The sequence below is a fragment of the Sebastes fasciatus genome, chromosome 16 (assembly GCF_043250625.1).
Source record: "Sebastes fasciatus isolate fSebFas1 chromosome 16, fSebFas1.pri, whole genome shotgun sequence".
In the NCBI taxonomy this organism is placed as follows: domain Eukaryota; kingdom Metazoa; phylum Chordata; class Actinopteri; order Perciformes; family Sebastidae; genus Sebastes; species Sebastes fasciatus.
Genome location: NC_133810.1, coordinates 13382761 through 13405002, shown reverse-complemented (window position 1 = coordinate 13405002; position 22242 = coordinate 13382761). Strand labels below are relative to the sequence as shown.

Below are 22242 nucleotides of genomic sequence, written 5' to 3'. Positions count from 1 at the left end.
GTATTTTAGAAAAGTCTCTTTAGAGATTTCTGTTGACCTCGACTTGACTATATTGTTTACCCATCTCCCCTGTGACAGCATATTCCCTACACACAGAGTGCCTAGCTGAGCTTAATACTCATACAGCTTCCTTTAAGAATTTAGTAGCAGGATTAGCCCACTATAGTCCGGGTCAAATCTGGTTATTTCCAAGCGTTCCCCTCGGTCCTACCTGAGGTCGATCGGCGGAGAGGGAAACTCATGCTGCGCCCGTGGAGCTCCGGAGCCTTGTGCTCATGGCTTCTCGCACTTCCTGTTGTGGGCTGCTCGACCAAAAGAGGAGGAATTACCGAAGTTCAGGCCGGAGAAGTCTCCACGGCATTGGATCCATTAAGGCCGCACATGGCGTTGACGGGAGATCATTACAGAACATTAGAGGCCATTAAGCAGTTGGAACCGGTCATTAATGATTCATCGCAAGGCCCCGCTGATCTGGCACAATAAGAGAGGGAGGCAGCCAAGCAGGCCCTTCCCAAACCCAAGGATCTATCGAGGAAGCTGTCTGTCTGAGTGTGTGTGTGTCTATTAGACTACTGTACTACTTAACTTGCAGGTATGCTATACCGTTTATCCCAAAACCTAAACACAGATATGTATTTCTCCTTGCCAGATAACTTTTCTTTAGTCTTTCTGTCTACATTAAGATCCTTTTAACTGTATACTCTGTTGCAGTCGGTGTCACAGGACTTGAAAACTCAGTTTAGCACTGCAACTAAGCATTGTTTCCATCCATTAACCTGTAGATCATGTTGTTGATTAATTGATTAGTCTATATAAAATGTCTATTTAAGCCCAAGGTCATGTCATCACATTGCATGAAATGGAGCACTCGATACATGTTTCCATTTGAAGCAATTGTCCAACTATAAAAAAAACACACAGTTTTGGGGGGTTTAATATTCAGTGTGATCCTCCATAAAAAAAAAAAAAGTAAGAACCAGCAAAATGTCCTTGATTCCAAGGATTATTGAAATAGAGACCAACTCACACAGCATGCACACAAATACACAGAGACACACACACACCTAATGGCTTAGCACTATATCTCTCAGTGGGTCTGCGGCTATCCTCAATGCACACCATCATAGCACATTACTGTATATAGTAACCACACTCGGAGCGACGCTGCCAGTCCAGGATTACACACAGTGTCTGCGCGACCACCCATAACTCTAAATTATCAACCCATTACATTGTTGTGCTGTTACAGTGCTTCCTGTGAAGTAGCCTGTTAAATTACAGCAGCGTCCATATTACCGAGATGATACAAAAGGTATTACAGATTGCAGAGTGTGTGTGTTGCTGCTGCACATCCTGCAGTACAGGAGCCTATAAAAGCCATTGGAAGCAGTGAAGCAGGATGTTGCCGTTGGAACATGCACACTCAGCAACTTGGAAAGTAAAGCTAATAGAAAAAGAAATATCAAGAGAAAATCATCTTTCAAATAAATGTGCATCTCATTCTGAAATCTCTGTGTGGCTTCAAAAAACAATATTTTCAGGGAAACTTGTTGTTATTTATGCCCAGATAATTGTATCATCATCCTGCGGCTTCCTGGGATGAGGACATAACTCCATTAAATGGATTGGCCGGGTGACTGTGAGCCTGTGGTCAGATTTCTTTCCTCCATTTGTCTCGACTGAACTGTAATACCATCCTAGCTTTGAACAAACACATCACGTCTCCTAAAAATAGCTTTGAAGCCTTGGCCTGAAATAGCAAACCACAAAGATGCCAGCAGGTATACACTCTGGCAAAGGTCCCTAAGCCACCAGCCTGGGCAGGTAGCCAGTATCCAATCACTGTAGTCCGTTCAATAAAATCTCGATTTCAGAGAGTATCAGCTGTCATTCAACACCAGTGATTCACATCATCAGCCACTAGATGGTGCCATATTATCAGAGAACAGAAAACAGGAGGTTGTGGGAATGGTGAGTGTGTACGTGTGTGTGTGTGTGTTTGTGTGTATAAACGGGTGAGTGGGTAATGCTCAGAATAAAATCTGTTTGTGTTTCTGAGCCATGTTTATCTTACTTTTACTCATGTGCACCACACAGTCTGCAACCCTTGATATCTCAATACACTAATACTGTCATATTAATGAAACTCTCAAACTACCAGGAGTCACAGTTCGTGACAGACGTCATCTGTAGCATATGGCAGCACAAATGTGGACTAGTTTGTCAACAAGAGCCACGGCCATCACTTAACACCTATTTTAAGGAATTTTTCTTTTTCATGACATCACACATTGTACTCCCAAATTATAGAGCCATAGCCAGATAGGGCCATGTTGCTCTCTTTGTAATTAGTAAGTAAGTAATTATGGAAAAAAGTAAGTAAGTAAAAAGTAAGGAAGGAAGGAAAAAAGTAAGTAACTAGTAAAGGAAAGTAAGTAAGTAACCAAAAACAATATGTAAGTAAGTAAGTAAGGAAGGAAGTTTGGAAGTAAGGAAAAAAGGAAGTAAAAAGGAAGGAAGGAAAGAAGGAAAAAAGTGATTAAGTAACTAAGTAAAAAAAAATGTAAGTAAGTAAGGAAAAAAAGTAAAAAAGTAAGTAAGTAAGGAAAAAAGGAAGTAAAGTAAGGAAAAAGGAAGTAAGGAAAATAAATAAGGAAGGAAGTAAAACAGTAAAGAAGTAAGGAAAAAAGTAAGTTAAAGATATGGTCGACGATGTTGGAAAGCTAGCATAATTTGAAAATAGCATCGCCTCAGGACCTCCGCCTAAACCCCCCCCACCCCCACTCCCCTCGAGGCTCCTTCCAAGGCAACGCCCTACATGACAAGTAACCGTGGCAGTGCTACTGCAGGGCTGAGTTTTCTCTTCCATTCTTCAGTAAACTTGCGGCGGCGACGCACTTTGAGTTCAGGCTGGTGCACGCCAAGGGTAGAGTAAGCAGGGAGGCATCTGATTGGTTCCTTTCAAGCGGACAACGAGGCAGTGATTGGTAGACGTTTTTTACAGGATTACGGCTCTTTTGCGGTCCTTTTTCAGAGCTCATAAGTAATGGATTGCTGTCGGGGTGTGAAGACCATTTCAACCAATATAACAAATAGTGTATACTGGATAACTTCATCAACCCTGACTTTAAGTAATGAAAAAAAAGTAAGTTAAGTAATGAAAAAAGGAAATGAGTATGTAAGGGGGAAAGTAAGTAAGGAAAAAAGTAAATAAGTAAGAAAAAAAGTAAGTAAAATTTGCGATATGAAACAAACTAAGTCATACTTATGAGACAATCATGTTATATTGTAAAAAAAACAACACATAATCTCTTGAAGTCTACAGCCTCACTAGCAGCTCTGTGATGCTGTTTTATAGCCACATCAGTGCTTTGAGCTAAATGCTAAGATCAGCATGCTTACATGCTCGCAAGTACAGTTTTAACATGTTGAAGGTTTAGAAGGTATAATGTTGATCATGCTCAATGTCTTAGTTTAGTGTGTCAACGTGCTGACATTTACTGAGCACTGCTGTAAACAGTTGAGGCCATTAGTTTTACAAGTATTTGGTCATAAACAAAAGTAACCCAAACCAATTGGAACTTTGACCTGAAGATGGTGCTATAAACGTCAGGAGATCACCAAAGTTGTTACAATACAACAGTTTCATGCTCGTTAGAGCTCGTAGTGCATTATAACTGGTCTACATGCTGACATCATTACATCATAAAGTCAGATGTGGTTCAGCGATCTATCAGACGGGCCTTAATTGCGGCGCAATGTTGACCTGTGCGGCCGTATTGCTGGGTCACAATCTGGGTTAATTAACAATAGTGTCTCTATGGTGACTCCTCTCCTGCTGCTTATTTGTGAGTCAGACACACACTGAAACACACACACACACAGAAGGGCACAAGTAGTTTTAATCCACATTTATAAACCTAATCTCTTTAAGAACAAGATGTTAATGAGTTCTTGTTCTTCCCAAACTTAATCCGTAACGCCACTTTTATTATATAAAGAACAGCACAAGGTGACATATAATGCTGCTCGTCTGTCCACCCGAGGGGGAGTGAGTCATTGCTGGAGATATTTTAGTCCAAAAGTACATCAGGCTAGACGTACTTCTGTGATGGTTAGAGCAAATATTGCTGGTGTCTTTTGACTCTGGGTTATGATGTGCTGCTTCAGTTATTGCTCAGTCATAGTTTTTTTTTTTTTTTTTACTCTCTGACTTTGTCTCTTAATTTCTTCTACGAAAACCTTTAAAGGGTGAGTCCATTATTTTTGTTTTTTGGGAGGTTTTTATATCATTCCGTAGCTTCTCAGTGGTGTTCCTAATGTATTCAAATCCAAAAATAAAAAATGTTGGTCAAAGTATAGATTTTCTCAGACGTCAATGTCATAATTCTGTTCATACCGTCGCACAACAATATGAATATTGATCGATTGATCCATTTGGACTCGCAAAATAGTGTCAAAATAAAGATTATGAAGACAATGAACATAAAGACAACATCTGGGGAAGTATAGCTTGTGATGCTGAGTAGCCGACAAAAGAGGGCTAAACATGCTTTGAATAATCGTCAACGAATATTCTGTTTTTTTGTTTTTTCGCATCGTACCCTGTGTGAAAAGGCATTAAGGCGAATAGGAAGCTACACTAGAAAAGTTACTTGGACAAGCAACTCAAAGGTGACATTGATGCTTTATCTGAGGTGATTTCAAACAGTTTTGTTTTTGTTTTACAAGAAAAAAGACTTTGAAAATGAAGATGGGTTTGTTTGGCAAATGTACGTCTAGTTAACCGCCCCACATATGACCTCAATAGGCTACACTCCGTTACTCGGTCACACAGGCTTCTCAGCGCAAACCTTAAAGTGGCAGTAGGCAGTATATTTTTGGCATCATTGGGCAAAAATTCCATAATAACCTTTCAGCACATTGTAATTCAAGTGTTCTGAGAGATAACTAGACTTCTGCACCTCATCATAGCTCTGTTTTCAGGCTTTAGAAAATCTAGCCAGTGACGGGAGACTTTGACCAATCACAGGTAATTTCATTGAGAGAGCTTTCCTATTGGCTGTGTTCCGGTCATGTGACCGGTACTTAGCGTTCCTTCACCAGATTTTACAATGGCGGCGGCGTCACAAACTTTCTCATTTTACAGCTAAACCGTGCACTACAAGATGATTCTGAAAACATTTGAGGTGAGAAATAGACATTAACGTAACATAATATTGATTCATATTTGATCAGCGCTGCCTAGTTTGACCATTTGGTCGTAGTTTGCGAGTGATTGACAGCCAGCTCTCATAGACGGCAGCTGGACAGCGGACCTCAGATCAGCTCTGACTGCTTGTTTTCCTCCAGTCTGTGAAATCTTACAGATGCCGTTAGGAACACCAGAGGACACAGAGGCACATTATTTTTTTCAGGTTACCTGTTTCATGTACTACTGTCACGATAAAGCGACCGTTTTTTGAAAATAACTTTTTTTAAATCATATTTGCTCCAATCTCGCCTACTTCAGCTTTAGATACCGGAAATACAAATGTTTTGGTTTGTTTTTTATCTGTTATTCGGTAGCGGTTTGCATCTTCCGAGGTATTTTCATGATCGCATGGGTGTGTACTGTCAGGGAAAAGTACTTCTTTGCTCGGGGTAAAACCATCCAAACTCTGCCCAGCTTTTCAGAAACAGAACTACAAACATGGCCCCCACTGTTCTCTTCTTTGCTGTATGAGTTTTATGAACTGAGCAGTAATTTTATGTCGTCACTTCGCGAGAGCTTCCTTGGAGACATGTAACCATAGTAGCCCAACCTCATGTGACCAAAACAACGGTTTGTGAGAATCTGAATTAATTTCAAATATATATTACACCGAGCAAAGTGCAATCGTATACTTAAAGTTGAATTGAAGCATTATTGATGTTACAGAGCTGTCTGTCAACATCCGTTATGAACGTTACCGCATTGCATTGTGGGATATTTATGCTGCCGTAGTGTCCAGCATTGCATACTGTAATATTTCACCGGAAATATTTTGAAATTTACATACTATTGGTTTCATACTAATGTTTCAGACATACTAAAAAAATCCTCACATGCTGTTTTAAATAGCATGTTAGTATGGCATATCGGACACAACCTATGCATTTCACTCTTTTTACTTTTACTCTTGTCGACTCCATGTGGTTTACAAGATGAATTACTATGGGGAATTGTGCTGATCATTCACTGCGATAGTTTTCCCTCCTGGTATGAGGAACAATGTAGATCATTTGACAACTAATCTATACTTTTGTGAATCCAGTTTCTTTGTTCATTTTTGCCATCCTATATTGTCTATAACTCACGTTTATGGAATCTCATTGTTTTGTTATTTGCAATCCCCATAATTTAAATTTCACTGGATTCACATTTTCATCCTGTAAAAAGTGTATTTAGCTCATAGCATAGCTGTGCATCTCTGCTCACATAGTGAGGGCAGAAGATTCACATTGAATTAAACTCCTCCTTGTAGTCATAATAAATGGTTTACTGAATAACCTCCGGTTGAGATTATTGGAAAGGCAGACAATGTAAAGAAACATCAATACAGTCTTAGATTTTATGGGGGGAAACATAAATATTCATTGTTAACAATTGCTGTTAATTTACCGCAGGATTTCAACAGTATTAACCTTTTATTGCTAAAAATAGTGCTTTACTGTTGATACAAAAGAAAACCTGTTAAGTTACACTCATAGGCCGTTTTTTAACTGAACTATAATGCATTCTTAAAAAACAGCACTTTACTGCTGATCAGCTGTCTAAAGGATCATCAGTAACAGTTTCATGCAGTATTTTTTTTAATTCTGGGACCTGATCTGCACATGTGAGGCTTGTACATTGTACATGATTGGAAAATCAGTGAATTAGCTCTGTTCTTCACTCACATGTTATAGTTTTCATTCTGTGCTTGTAGCCAGCTATAGACAGACATTTTGGGAAAAGTGTCAACAAGTCTATTATAGCCTTTTTCCTAACAAGTGCCTTTAATTGTATTTAGTGTGACTATTCCTATGCCTGTAACCTGCTAAGTCTATTCATCAAGGCAACAAATGTTTATTAAAATGTATATAAAAAATACAACCTAAATAGTGCATTAAAACTAATCAGTAAGATAATGTAAAAGAAAGTTGAAAAACAGCCATATAATGTATCTTTAAACAGTAAATTAACTGTAAAATACTGTGAAATTAATTTTAAAAAAACCAGTTAAAACTGTATTTTTCATTAACAGCACAAAGCTGTAAATTTCAGCGACAGTATAATAATGTTAATTTTACAGTAACATAAAGGCAACCCTGCTGCCAGTTCTTTACTGTTATTTTACTGGGAAATTCTTATCAGTGTTGTTTTATAGAATAAGAAATAATATTATTAATACCCAAATTATTGATTAGGCTGTTTGATGTAGACCTTATGAAGAAAATCTCTGTCTTTTTGTGAATGAAAAGGAATCTCATACATAGATTACACAGGGCAACTCCCTTTTTTATCACCATGGCAATGATAGTTTCCCAGTTTGCATTGCGGTGAATCGCGCGTGGATTTTATTGCTGTGCAGAGTGAGGGAAGGGGGGATTTGTGTGTGTGTGCGTGTGTGCGCGTGTGTGTGTGTGTGTGTGAGTGAGAGAGAGTGTGCTGCTGAAATTACATCTGAGACCCAGAAAACCCCCCTTGGGGTAAATTCTTGCCCATGTCAGCGATTTTATAACATATACTGTATATTGGATGGTGCACTATGTAATAAACAGGTTTATGGTCTCCTATTGTTCTCTGTAATAAAGCAATACACTAGAAACAGTCCGTACAGAGAAAACATGTTATAATGTGTTTAAATCAACATCATTTATATATATATATACAATTAAATGAAAAAAAAAAATACATTTAAGGATATTTGTATTCCATCTTCTTCATCTTTTCTGTATTGTGGATTTTGGAGACAATAAGTGATCAGGATGTTGATCTCAGCATCATCACAACACTAGATATCCCCTCTTTTGTGCCCACAATAAAGGATTAACTCACCTTTGGCGGCATCCTCTTTGCTTCTCGTTTTTCCGCTCATTGAGTTCCTCCACCGCTGCTGCTGGTTGTTGTTGAATCAAACTTCAGGTGACAGATGATGAAGAATCTCGGTTTTACTTTTTCATCCTCATCAGATTTTCTTTTCTCCTCTCACACTCTGGTAGCATCCAAACTCTGTCCGTCCCTCTCCCTGCACAGCCAGCCAGACTCTATCTGAGGACCTGGTGCGCTCTCAGAGTCTCCATCCATCCATCCACCAGCCGGAGCGCTCCCAAACGTGCGCGCGCAAAACGTGCACATTGAGAGACAAAGAAAGATGTCATAAATATGTGCACAGGCAAGGCAATAAAAAAAAAATCAATCATCCTATAGGAATAAATTTGAAGAATTAAAGGTACAACTTTCTAATAACCAGACTCCCTTTTAAACCCCTTTTAAGGTCATTTCAATTAACTTAAGACACTTTTTTTCTTTCTTTCTTTTTTCCCCTTATTATCGTTAGTGTTGGTGTTATTGTTGTTATTGGTATTATATCACAACGTCATTATTATTATTATTAGTAGTAGTAATAGTAATTATTAATTGTTATTAATATATGGTATGTATAATATATATATATATATATATGTGAATATATAAATATACATATATATATATGTATATATATATGTATATTTATATATATATATATATTAATATATATATATATATGTATGTATACATATATATATGCATATGTATATATATATATATACATATTTATATATTCATATATATATATTATTAATAATAATAATTATTATTATTAATTATTATTAATATATGGTATGTATATTATATATAAACATATATATATGAATATATATATATATATGTATATATGTATTTATATATATATACAGTATATATATGTATGTATATGTATATATATATATATATACATATACATACATATATATAATATACATACCATATATTTATAATAATTATCATTATTATTATTATTATTATTATTAATAATAATAATAATAATAATAATAATAATCAATAATAATAATAATGCTGTGGCTCTGATGTGGCTCGGCTCTGATTGGTTGTTTTCTTCCTGTCTGTGAAATCTTGCAGAGGCCATTAGGAGCACCGGAGGACACAGAGGCGCATGATTTTTTTCAGATTACCTGTTTCATGCACTTCTGTCAGGTTATAGTGACGTTTTATAAAAATAGCTTTTTAAAATCATACTTGCTCCATTTCTATCCACTGCTGCATCAATGACTCCAAAGATTATGATGGCATATTATAAATGTGAAATATATGACCACTGTTTATTTATTAATTACTTTATTAACCTTTATGTGATGGCTTATTGGAAAGTGAGACTAACATGACTCTTTATCAATAATTTACTAATGGCTAATAAGCTTGTAACTGATTACTAAGACCTGACAGGTTATTAAAAAGTGATACCTCCATGTCTGCAATTATAAATATTAGTAGAGCATTGTTCTTATGAATGGTTTAAACTAACCAATAATAAAGCTGTTATTTACAGCTTGTAAACCCTTTACAAAGGGGGCCTTGTTAGAAAGTGGTGCAGAATGGAATACAAACAATTATAAACTCATGCAATTGCAGATACCCTGTAGGTCCCTATCTAAATGCTGTGGTAGAATTAAACCGATGTTCCTGGGGGATGCATTAGCAGGATGCACATCTTAAAGAAGGTCACCATATTCACGAGGTTGTCTTAAGTCCGATAAACGCAGAGCCTCCTGCAAACTCAGCAGTTTAACACCATCATGCAAATGAGTCATTGATCATTTAATCAATTTGAGCTAGAAAATGGCTTTTTTACTGAGGCGGAGTGGGATACACTTAGGCTACATCTTCTCTTGCTTGAAAAATGCTGCTTACCCAGTGTGTCGGTGTGTTTCAGATTATCTGAAGTCTCTTTCAACATTTACTGTATATAAGACCACTTCATGCTTATTATTGTATTTTGAGGTGAAAATAGGGTTATATACGGTCACATTACAAATCTCTTTACTGACGAGTCACCGTTATTCACTTATGAAACAGTGACAATGTCCATGAAATTGACAATGACAGCTTAAACCTGCAACTCCTCTCCTCTCCTCTCCTCTCCTCTCCACTCCTCTCCTCCTCTTCTGCAGCACCGTTGGGTTCAAGTCTGTCCTAAAGGCTTGGGTTTGGTACTGCTCGGTGTGAAGAAGTCGGGTCAGAGATAAATTTAGTTTCTTCTGTTAACTTACATCAAGAGGCACAACAGGAGTGGCCTGCTGGAAATAGCCCCAATTTTTGTTTGTTTCTGCCTCAGACTGTCAAGAATTCATTACAGAGGACTTAGTTTATGCAAACTGTAAATCTTTCTATGTCTCTATAAAGAGTTGTCCCACAGATGGGTTCTGTGTTTCCAGGTTTTAACTCTCTGGATGTAACTGTGGGACTGGATTGTCATTTATAGATGTAATTAGTTTTTAAGTCTCTTGCAAAACAGATCTTGATCTCAAATGAGACTCCCTTAGAGCTTAACTATCTTCATCTTACACTGTCTGTGTGACAGTTCCTGTACAAGTCTTCTATTTTGCAAATAAAGTCACTCATGTGATTAAAGACAAACTGTGGCTTTTCCACACCGAATTAATTCAGTGCTTTTATAAGATTTATTATAATATAATAATAAATGGAATTTGTCTCGTTCTTTTCTAGGACTCAAAGTCGCTTATATGTAAGCAATGTTTTTTCGTCATATGTTCAGGTGTGCCCAACAAGCAACCACGAAGAAGGAATATGTAGACTTCAACTGAAGGTAAACTGGTACACATACAGTTGAGCAAAAACATCTTCTAAAGTTGACATGTGTGGTATTTTTATTCTTTTGTAATGCAGAAGTAACAATAATGTTTTGGCTGATGCCATCCTTAGTGTGCAGGCTCAGTGATTGTCAAGGTCCAACAAAGAACAAATACAAGCACTGTCATAGAAATGCACCACACAGAGCCGATTACAAGGGAACGATGGTATTGACTGAGAAAAAAAGAAAAAGAAAAAATATATATATAAATTATATATATATAATAATATAGAATAATATAGAATTTTATATATATATATATAAATGTAATATAAAAAATAATTAAATTAAAAACAAACAAATAAAAATATATTTGAATAAAATTAGAAATTAAACAATTACAAATTAATAAATAATGACTATAACCCCATAAAATGTAATTAAATTAAACAAAGACTTAGACATAATATTAAATTCAAAATTAACCAAAACAAAAGAATAATAATTTACCTCTGGTCTACAAAAAAAAGTGAAATTGAACTCCTCCTGCTGAGTTAAGTCTTTATATCTAGAAATTCTCTCTTTGGAGCAGTTTCCTCTCAAAGTTACTTCCCCTGTGGGCTGCAGTGATTTCTTTTTTCTATCCCCCATGCACTGCAGATTTTTAATATAATGATTTGCACCAATAAAGTGTCTTGTAATAGATTTATGTCCCCTAACTGCAGCACACACGTCCATGCTGTTTGTAAATCTTACTCACAGTATACACTATGACATACTATACACTTTTGCATAACAGGTCTATGTGACGTCAAGTTGTTGCGGCTTTTTTGACTCCAGCTACTAAATGAACCATCAGATCAAATCTCTAGCTGGTCGTCTGCCAAAGCCTCCTCTGGAGGATTACTGTTCTGGGACCAGCTGCTCTGTTAGAACAAAAAACTGCCACATATGGCTCACGGAAAAGTATGATCCATGCAAACAGACCGGGCCCTTTAGTTGTCAAGTCAATTTTGTAATCATGCTTGGTGTAACAGATGTGCAGGGTTAATTAAATCACACCAAGTCAGATTATGAAAGATGAAGTGTCAAACACAGTAGAGGTGTTTAATTTAACTGCCTCTGAAATATGTTCCTGTCATCGGTGAAACATCCCTCATTACGTTTTCCAGTGTACCTGGAGCTAATTTAGAAAAACCTTCAAACAAATCCTCAGGTACATGAGTCATATTTAGCTCTGTAAGTGGCCAGTCATAATAATCGCTGTACACTGTGAGCTGGTTTCAGGTCAGCTGTACACCACTCGTTGTTGATGAGGGACACATTGACCTCATGAGTCATACACAGCTGTGGGATTATACTGGGAAGGAGAGAGGATCTTTATTGATTGATGAGAGGGTGAAACAAACAAGGTTATTGACTTGATCCCACTGCACCACATCTGCATTTACACCACCTATAGCTCAACAATTAGATGGATGACCAAAGGGACGACACTCCATGATACTTTAAGAGGCGAGCAAAAGATAAAGAGCTTGTCTTGGGAAAGAAAACATGTCAACAAAATAAAGATACATAACACCATATACAATTACAGCTGAAACATGAATAAGTGTCTTTATTTATTTGTCTTATCTTAATTTGGTCATGATTCAAGCCACTATTTCACTCACTGTGTGTAGAAATGTAACTATAATGCAAGTGTTTTTATACTTTTTTTACTTCAAATTCTTTTTCCAGCATAGTCTGTTCACAATAAAGACAATCAGATTATATGGATGCTGATGTAATCAACTAAATTTGATAAGCAGTCATGTAACAATGCACAGTCTGGATGGGATTCCGCACACTGGGGACCAGCTTTTCCTGGTTTTAACCCACTTTGCCGCGGCTCTCGCTGTGTGTTTTTGCATATGAGATGTTGGAGTTCAGCGGCCCCCTCCTCCACTGCCGAGCTACTGTTCACAGCTCTGACAGATCTGGTCCCAGGACAGTCATCAGCAGGGAGCGATTCAATCATAATTGTTACCAAATGGGCGGTGTTAATTGTTATCTTCCCTCGCAATCTTTTCCGCTGTAAAATCTATAGTTTGCAAGGGGGATTAACTTGCTTTAGCTTGCTTAAGTTGCACTCAAAAGAGCGATGCAATCATCCTCAACCAATAAGTCACCACAAGGCCACTGTTGCCACGGAGCTGCATGGCTCAAGACCAACTGACCTGTCTGTCAGTCACAGTGATTTGTCCGCAGCCACGCCCTGAATAACTCACAGTCTAATCAAACTGCCTTCAATACCCAACATCAAGCTTGGAGTTTGACTATGGTCTTTGCTTCAGCACCAGCTGAGGAGTTTTACTTATCATTTTACTCTCTTCTGCTGCATCTTTGCTTTAAGATGATTTTGCCCACCTGGATTTACAGGATCATTTGTTCACTCAAATGGTGATGCAGTTTAAAATCTGGACACATTGCTATGTTTTTATGTGTATGTGTCTTGGTTGTCCGTCTTTGTGAGGAGCAATATGAGGAAAGTATTTTTTGGAAAGTGAGGAAATTTCAGCCGGTCCTCACTTCTTCAAAAGGCTGTTTTAGGATTAAGACTGGCATAAAGGAATAGTATGCAACAATTAGGGCATATCTATTGGCAGAAATGGAATATAATATTAATAAGTATGTTTTCATTAGTGTATAATCACCTGAAAATAAGAATCGTTGTGTTTTCGTTACCAGAATGGACAAACTAACTTTTCCGTGTTCAAGAGGGAATGTATAAAGTGAGTCAGGGCTCTCACAAATGTAGAAGTACAAACGTTTGAGTGTGCACGTTTACCCCATTTGAAATTGTCACGTAAGCCATGCTGCAAAAGCTGCTTATCGGACAAGACTCATCATTATAAACAACATACACACAGAGAGAGAGAGAGAGAGAGAGTGAACTGCCCTTCTTTGTCATCAGTGGTCAATATTTGATGTTGCTCAATTTCAACCAGACTCGACTGAATAAAATCATCTGCTTTTTCGAACTTTGTCACTTTCGCTCTTTCTTCTACACACACACATTCAAAATCTCAAACACGCATTTTTCCCCTATCCTTACTTTCTCTCTTTCACCCTCACACACACACATTGTGAACAAACACATACACACACACTACCAGGTGAGTAAACAGTGTGTTGCTGTACTTTGGAGCGGTGGATTTGGCTCTCCGGCGCTGTGAGTTCAGGCTTTTCGGCTGTACAGTCAAAAAGCAGACGGAAAACGACAAGATGGCCGGATTTTGTTCGCTGGTTTTTATTGCTGGTTTGCTGCTGGAGGTGTACGGACTGGCCGCTGAGGAAAACACAGGTAAACAACAGAGGAGCAGGTATGGATTGAGGAGGCGGCAGGCCGCCAAAGGTCAGAGATGTAAAAATAATATAGGAAGAGTGGTCAATTTTAAAGGCCTGATCTATGACCCCGAGTCTTAAAGTGATGCCACCCAAAAATCTCATTCCCTGTGGTTTTGAATGGTTGTAAAAAGTGTAATTCCCTCTGTCGTAGCAGCAGATGTGATATAAGGTGCCAAAAATGTTCTTTCTTCAAAGTACGGTGTGTTACTTAGTGCAGAGCTTCAGAGCTTATGGATGTGACATATAGAAGGAGTGCAAATAGCTGTATTTTGTTTTTGTATGTATGGTTTGAGAAGTTGTATGACAGTTTTTATGCTTTTTTAGCAACTGTAAAAGCTGGCCAACTTCCCACCAATGGAATCCATTGTAAACACTGTGAATTTAAAATTCTCCATGAAGTCTATACAAGGATTTAGTGTTTGAAGATTATTATGGTCTTACTACCAAAAAGCAGATATGAGTCTGGTTTATTTTGTCTTTTCAAACAGATAAGAGAGCTTGACGCCAGTATTCATGGGTTGTTATTGTTTTAACAAGTGGTATATGCATTTTGACCGAGGTATTCTGAGTAAAGGTTCATCAACATTTACAATAAGATTAATATTTTACACAAAGAGAGGGGCGTGAGGCAAAGATACTGGTGATGTAGTATAGGACCTCTCTCTTACAGTAATACATCCATGACTGAAATGGACAGGTGCATGCTGGTTATTGCCCAACGATTTGGTATGTTGATTGTACACAGTCAACAGTTGGAGTGTTCTCATCCCAACTCGTCATATACTGACACTGACACTTTCTGGTCGCAGTAAACACATGCTTAATGTTGTGAATTACCTAAAAAACACTTGCTTAGGTTCAGGTCTATAAAACCCCTATAGTTTGGCTTAGGATAAAACAACATGGTTGGGCTTAAAACTACTACGTTTGTACAGAAAAATGACACTGAACATTGTGAACAGGTGACGTGAACGAACAGCTGATTTTGAACATGACATTTTCTTTTTTGTCTTCCGTTACTTTTTCAGGAGCTGTGTTTGTGTCTCAGCAGGCGGCGGATACCGTGCTGCGTCGCCTGCGTAGGTACAACAGCGGTCATCTTGAAGAAGTACTTCAGAAAGCCAACCTGGAGCGGGAGTGTAAAGAGGAAACCTGCTCGATGGAGGAGGCAAGGGAGGTGTTTGAGGATGATGACAAAACTGTAGGTTACACACACACACACACACATATAATCCAATCTCCCACTGTATTAAAGCGTGTATATTGGGTCCACTTTGAGGTTTCTCATGTGTTTCTATTTCAGATGGCGTTCTGGGCCGGCTATATTGGTAAGACAAGATAAAGACGAGTTCTCACTTTGAATTTAAAGCTACACCGTCACCTCTGAACATGTGTGTGTACGGTTTATACGTGTGTGTGTGTGTAGATGGTGACCAGTGTCAGCCACCCCCCTGCCAAAATGGAGGTGACTGTGCAGACGGAATCAGCTCATATGTCTGCTGGTGCAAACCAGATTTCAGCGGCAAGAACTGTGAGATCGGTGAGTGAGACAGACCGGATATGAAAAACTCAAACAAAGATCTTTACTTTCTTTTCGCTAACACACATACCGTGTATATACAATATATAATAATGTCATCAGTGTGGATGCTAAAATGATCAAAGCTAAAGTTAGTAATCTTAGGAAACTAGCAAGAGTACACTAGATTAAAAAAATTATCCAACTAAAAACCGAGCCCAGTGTTGTCAACTCTTTTCCAATGAAAGTAGCTTGCAGCACTAGCTCCAAACGTCCCTAAATCTAGAGAGAAAGTCACCAAGTCACTTTTTTTCCCGTCAGAGCATTTGATTCATTGATCGCCGTCGGGATGTAATGAGAACAAATACAACAAAAATGTTTTTGAAGATTACTAACCCTAGCTTTAAGGAAAACCAGCCGGTCAAATACTGAAGCTTTGTCACGGCCGTCGGCGTTCAGTACCAGCGCACAAGGCACCCTTCAGCGTTGGTATGAAACGCACCGGGCGTTCCTTTAACTGTAATGTAAACCCATCTGCGGCGACAGTAAACGATCCGATAACGTGCGCCGGGAGTGTGGTGATGTAGTTTAAAGAGTGAAAAGACACATGGGTCCAGCAAACACAGGGCTTTCATCCAGGAGACCGCGTTTCGTGTCCCGTGTGCCACGTTACAATCAGCTGTTCGTTCGTGTCACTAAATGGACTTGCATTTATATAGCGCTTTTCTAGTCTTCCGACCACTCAAAGCTCTTTATACGACATGTCAACATTCACCCATTCACACACTGATGGCAGAGGTTGCTAAGGTGCCAACTTTGCCCATCAGGATCTAATCTAAATACTCATTCACACACCAATGGCTATGCCTTCAGGAGCAATTTGGGGTTAAGTGTCTTGCTCAAGGACACATCGGCATGTGACCAGAGGAGCTGGGGATCGAACCACCGACCTTCCAATTGGTGGACGACCTGCTCTAACCTCTGAGCCACAGCCGCTAGGTTCACTTTAATTTTCACTGTACAAACGTAGTAGTTTTAAACCCAACCATGTAGTTCTTTTCTAAACCTAACTATAGTGGTTTTGTTGCTCAATCCTAAAGTGACACCAAAGCCAAGGGGCGTCACACCGAGGGGCGTGACGTGATGAGTTGGGATGAGAACGTGTTGGGACAACAAAAGAGATTCATTCTGTTTTCCCGCCTGTTTCCAGAGGTGGCCAAACAGTGTTCGGTCGACAATGGTGGATGTTCCCATTTCTGTGTGATGAAGGCGGAGATACCGGTGTGTCAGTGTGCAGCTGGTTACAAACTGGGACCAGACAAGAGGAGCTGTGAAGCAACAGGTCAAATAAAATCATAAACCATACATTCAGCAAAGTTGTTGTTCAGGTGTTATGGTTACAGGCTGCTGTATATTTAGAAGTTAACTTTTATGATTTTTTTGGTCTATTATTTTGTATCCCTCAACACAGCCAAACTACTCACATTACAATGAAAGCAGACTGAACAAAGAGTGCATATATTTTCAGTGCTCAGAATTTATGATGTGAAATTAGTAATACCTCAGTGTAGAAAAACTCTGTTACAAGTCAAAACTTCTGAAGTACAAAAGTATTTGCATCAAAATATACTCAAAGTGTCCAGTGTAAAAGTACTCATTATGCAGAATGGCTCATTTCAGAATATCATTGGATTATAATTATTGATGCATTAATGTGTGCATTAGGTGGAGCTAATTTTAACTACTTTATATACTGCAGGGTAGTTTTATCAATATCATAATTTATTAGTTGATGTTAATACAATTAAAGCATCAAAATGACAGCTGTCAGCTAGTCACATTGATAGCTAGCCAAAGGGCAAACATATTAACATGTCATTTCTTGAGATACATTCATTTCCCCCATGTTTTTCTGTAGTTCTCCACATGCACTTTATGAAATGAAAACTAATATTTAATGAGACAAAACTCAAATATCTCCCTCTTTGTTTTGCCTTTAATCCCCCTCAGAACAATTCAGCTGTGGTCGTGTGAACAGGTCCTCCACCTCCTCCACCAGGTCCATCATAACCCCGCGGTCATCGAACACGACGCACGGCTCTGGAAGAAAAAACAATTCCAGCGACACCCTGGAGGATCGCCTTGACTTAGAGTTCAACGATGAATATGAATATGCATACTACGACCTCCACGCGAATGATTCAGACCCGTCCAACGTCTCTGTGGCCTCTGCTGCAGTGAAAAAACGATCAGTGAGGTCGGACTCAAGCTCCTCTGATGATCCAGCGGAGGTCGTCGTGAACGGTAGGGAGGCAAGCGGTGTCACAGAGAAAGATCAGCTGCCCTCCTGGGCTTTCCCCACACTCCCCACCATCACAGAAGAGGAAAACACTGACCAGAGGATTGTGGGAGGCAATGATGCCATTCCTGGAGAGATACCCTGGCAGGTAAAGTGGGATTTCTAACACATCGTCACAGAAGCTTGTCCGTGGGCTTGAATTTAACAATTTCTTTTTTTCGGTCTGGGAGTTGTCTGCGTTTCCGTCTTAGAAATGTAACCCTTTCACAGTGTGTTTTCAGTTCATGAAAGTTAATTAGAACATTTTGGTCCCCTAAAAATATCTTAGGCAGTCTCGTGTCACATCTGGTTGCAAGAAACCAAGATGGCGACGGCCAAAATGCCAAACTCGAGACTTCAAAACAGCAGTCCACAAACCAATGGGTGACGTCCTGGAGACTACGTCCACTTCTTATACAGTCTATGTCTATGGGAGGACAGTTATTCAAGTTATATACACTGCTTTAACCACAACTGGGCATGAGGAGTTTGAAAGCTGTGGGCATTACCCAAGCAGAAAGGATCTAAGAAAAGACGCTGTTGAGCTGCATTATGGGACATGTAGGATACAGGGGTTTTGGATCTTGAACCATACTGGGGACTAAAAGTCCACATCTCAACCTCTACTGCTCCGATTTTGACTATTCTTCTTTTAATTTGTCTCTCGAATGTCCCCCAAACTTATGGAGGTGCAATTACTGCGAGATGGGAGCATTCGGAAGTTCAGAAGGGAACAACGAGAAGGCAGTGTGTGCCGTGATGCTGCTTATTGAAGGTATTTGTGTTTGTGTGCAGGTGAGCCTGATGTCTCACTCAGCCTCCCTTGGAAGAGCGGAGCCTTTCTGCGGAGGATCTCTGCTCAGTGAATTATGGGTCATCACCGCTGCCCATTGCCTGACACAAGCTCGTATCGCTAAACAGGGTTTCTTCGTGAGAGTGGGTAAGAAAAACAAATGTTATATTCATATTCTTAATCTCTGATGCATACCTCTGGTCTTAATCATTAAAATTGATGTTATGTCATGGTTGTTTTAACCTTTTCCACTTTTTCATAGACACATTTTTATCTTTTTTTAGGGGGGTACAGGGGGTCTTTAGGGGGAGATGTCAGGTCAACAGTAGATGTCACATAGAAGTGGTGTACATCATCTGAAAGCTGGGAACCTGAAGATTAATTTGAGATGCAGCTCAGCACTGTGTGTCAAGTTGTTCTAGTTATAAATTAGATGGAAAAATATCACAGAAGTATGTGATGGTCATTCCCATGCTCTATCATGTCTCAAAAGTTGTTGCAGCTATTTGTTTTTTTTTACAATTTGTTATACAGATTTGGTGCTAAATTTAGAAAAATGATCAATAATCCCTCCAAAATACCACATTAAGACACCAAGACCTTGAGGAACACCGTAGAAAAGGCCATGCTGTGATTTGGTTTCAAAAACTTTTGACATTTGGAGATCTGAATGCTCTAGGTCTCTAGTTTGTGGTTGTAAAGTGTCATGAGCCTGTGATTATCCTAGAGGTCACCACAGTTCATTTTATACAGTGTGGTCAAAAATGTTCTCACTATAATGAAATGACTACTATGGAGACTAACATCAACACACGTGAATACAGTTGGGCTCATTGGATCCACAGGAGTCTCAGCTTTACAGTAATACCAAATGTATGCAATTTCAAGACTGTTTAGGGACCCCAGTATGCAGAAATATTCAAATACATAATTTTAGAATAGGCGAAAATAACTCATTTATACTGCATTCAAAAAACTGCATGGTCTTTGCCCCAAACTGCATGAGCCGCTGGCGCCTCAAGGAGCGGAAGAGGTTAAAGGAGGTTAAAATGATTTGCATGTTTTATCCCAATAACTACAAAGTACTGCTGACTATTTACCAACTCATAACTCAATGTATCAATGTGTTTTATAATTGTGTAGTAATGCAGTGGCCCCGTGGTTGTTGGTGCATTCGGTGACATTTGAGATGCTAGCCTCATCACGTCGCCTGGTGCAGAAAGTGATATTATTGCATATAAATGAATGTATGCTTCTATAGGTGAACACGATGTGAACCAGGTGGAGGGTCCAGAGCGAGACCATGTGGTGGCAGAGCAGCATCTCCACCACATGTACAATGAGAAGAATTCACCGTACAACCATGATATTGCACTACTGAAGCTCGCCAGTCCAGTGGAGCTGTCCAACCAGCGGCGTCCCATCTGCCTGGGCCCCAAAGACTTTATAGAGAACCTACTGAGGGACTCAAGCAGCTCTCTGGTGAGCGGCTGGGGACAGATCAAGTTCAGAGGCGTGCTGGCCGCCAAGCTTCAGAAGCTGCAGGTCCCCCACGTGGATCGCACCCTGTGTAAACAGAGCAGCAGAGACCACGTCACCCGTTATATGTTCTGTGCTGGCTTCCGAAATGAAAAGAAGGATTCGTGTCAGGGGGACAGCGGGGGGCCGCATTCCTCCAATTATAAAGGCACTTGGTTCCTGACGGGTATCGTCAGCTGGGGGGAGGAGTGTGCCATGGACGGCAAGTATGGCATCTACACTCGAGTCTCGCGGTACTACCCGTGGATCAGTCAGAAGACAGGGCTCCGAATTAACAACTGACAAATGGGAGTAAATGAATAACACAGCTGGCAGGAAGTGAACATTTTTCTTCTACTGAATCATGTTAATTTGGATTGTTCAATAAAAGGTAATTAGAATATCGGGAGTATTTGAATGTTTCTGATGAAATATCGCAAAATAATACCTCGTAGCTCTTCATCCAATGTTTGAATTAGAGTTGTATGAAAAAGGGAAAATATTAAATGCAATCTTGAGATGCTAAAGCAAATGTAAAAATGTCATTCTTAAATCTTAAACAGGTGTTTTCAGTCATTCTGGCGCTAACAAAGCAAACAGGAGACTCAGGAGGATGTCGCTCAGTTAGTCTGTACACGCCCACACAGTCCTGAGCAGAGGTCTAATCAGACACATTAACTGAAAACACCTGCGCGGCTGTTCAGATGCAACGCAGGGGTTTTCACTTATTTGCTGATTAGACCACTGCTCAGAGCTGCTGACTATTCAACACCAAACCACCACCATAAAGCTGCATTCAGAGCCGAATTACAGAGGAGAAAGGATTTGCAACCATGTTGCAGGGCTCCGGTTCTGCTCCTTTTTATTATTTCACCATGTTGTACAAACAATAACATACATAATTAATACACCTTAAATGATAGATCAATCCCACCCATTTTGTTAAGTTGGCACAGTGGTTAAGATTAGAGACCCTGCCTTTAAGTGTATGTAAGTGCAGCACTGGTTAATATTATTAATTCCACTGTACTTTTCCTGCTATATGAGCAACTTTGTCTCTCCCTTTATCACTGAAATAAATGGGTAGTGAACTTTGGTGTGATCACATCATAAGTATCATAAAGGTGTGAGCCGTCCTGCCCTAACAGATGCAACAAAGCTAACAGAAGAGTAAAGGGAGATCAGTCTGTACACACCAACGCAGTCCTGAGAGGAGGTCTAATCAGGCAAAACAAGTGAAAACACCTGCATGGGCGCATTGACTTTATGAAGCTCTGTCAGTGAGCCTAAACTATATTCTCATATAGGGAAGGAATAACATCAGTCAGGTTGAATCAAATCAAACAATCCTGTGCTTTTATTCTGGAAAATAATCATATACATTATGCATTATAATACAAGCTTTCACAATGATTCAAAAAAGTGCAAAATGAGCAAAAGCAGCAAACACCAGTTAAAGGTACTGTGGAAGAGACATATTATAGCCTGAACATTAACAACGTCTGATGTTACAGCGTAGCCTGTGTTGGGTGGATTTCAAATGAATTAAACATGATGAAATGTAATTCACCTTATTTAGACAGTCCAGAGATACATCAAATACTGCAGGAATGTAATGTACCTTTTGTCACTTGATAGAAGAGTGCCAACATCTGACCGTCCAAAAAAGTTTCACAATCTAGACGACTATTGTCTAACGCTGTTTAACATTTTAAATCTAGATTTTTACCATTTACATATTCACAGTTAACTGAAAAGCTGTCAGTTATTCAAGTAATTCGACTTTATCTCTCTGCCCATCAGAGAT

General features: G+C 39.1%; 2 protein-coding genes across 2 annotated transcripts in view; one reads left to right on the top strand and one right to left on the bottom strand.

Moving 5' to 3' along the window:
- Positions 1–8322, bottom strand: part of fgf13b (fibroblast growth factor 13b) — a 260311-nt gene extending 251989 nt beyond the window's left edge. Inside the window, exon 1 of the mRNA XM_074611952.1 lies at positions 8063–8322. Coding sequence (XP_074468053.1) covers positions 8063–8102 — 40 coding nt within the window. The 5' untranslated portion in view covers positions 8103–8322. The remainder of the gene's footprint in view (positions 1–8062) is intronic.
- A 5575-nt stretch (positions 8323–13897) lies between these two features.
- Positions 13898–20836, top strand: f9b (coagulation factor IXb). Its single transcript, XM_074610792.1, has 8 exons — positions 13898–14223; positions 15296–15468; positions 15571–15595; positions 15694–15807; positions 16997–17128; positions 17797–18233; positions 18920–19064; positions 20179–20836. Exons 1-8 carry the CDS (start codon positions 14145–14147, stop codon positions 20736–20738), a joined length of 1665 nt encoding a protein of 554 aa, XP_074466893.1. The 5' UTR covers positions 13898–14144; the 3' UTR covers positions 20739–20836.
- Positions 20837–22242: the final 1406 nt, after the last annotated feature.

Coding starts and splice junctions, on each gene's coding strand:
- f9b (XM_074610792.1), top strand. CDS start 14,145: ATGGCCGGATTTTGTTCGCTGGTTTTTATTGCTGGTTTGCTGCTGGAG. Junction 18,234..18,919: donor CTGGAGAGATACCCTGGCAG/GTAAAGTGGGAT, acceptor GTTTGTGTGCAG/GTGAGCCTGATGTCTCACTC. Junction 19,065..20,178: donor GGGTTTCTTCGTGAGAGTGG/GTAAGAAAAACA, acceptor ATGCTTCTATAG/GTGAACACGATGTGAACCAG.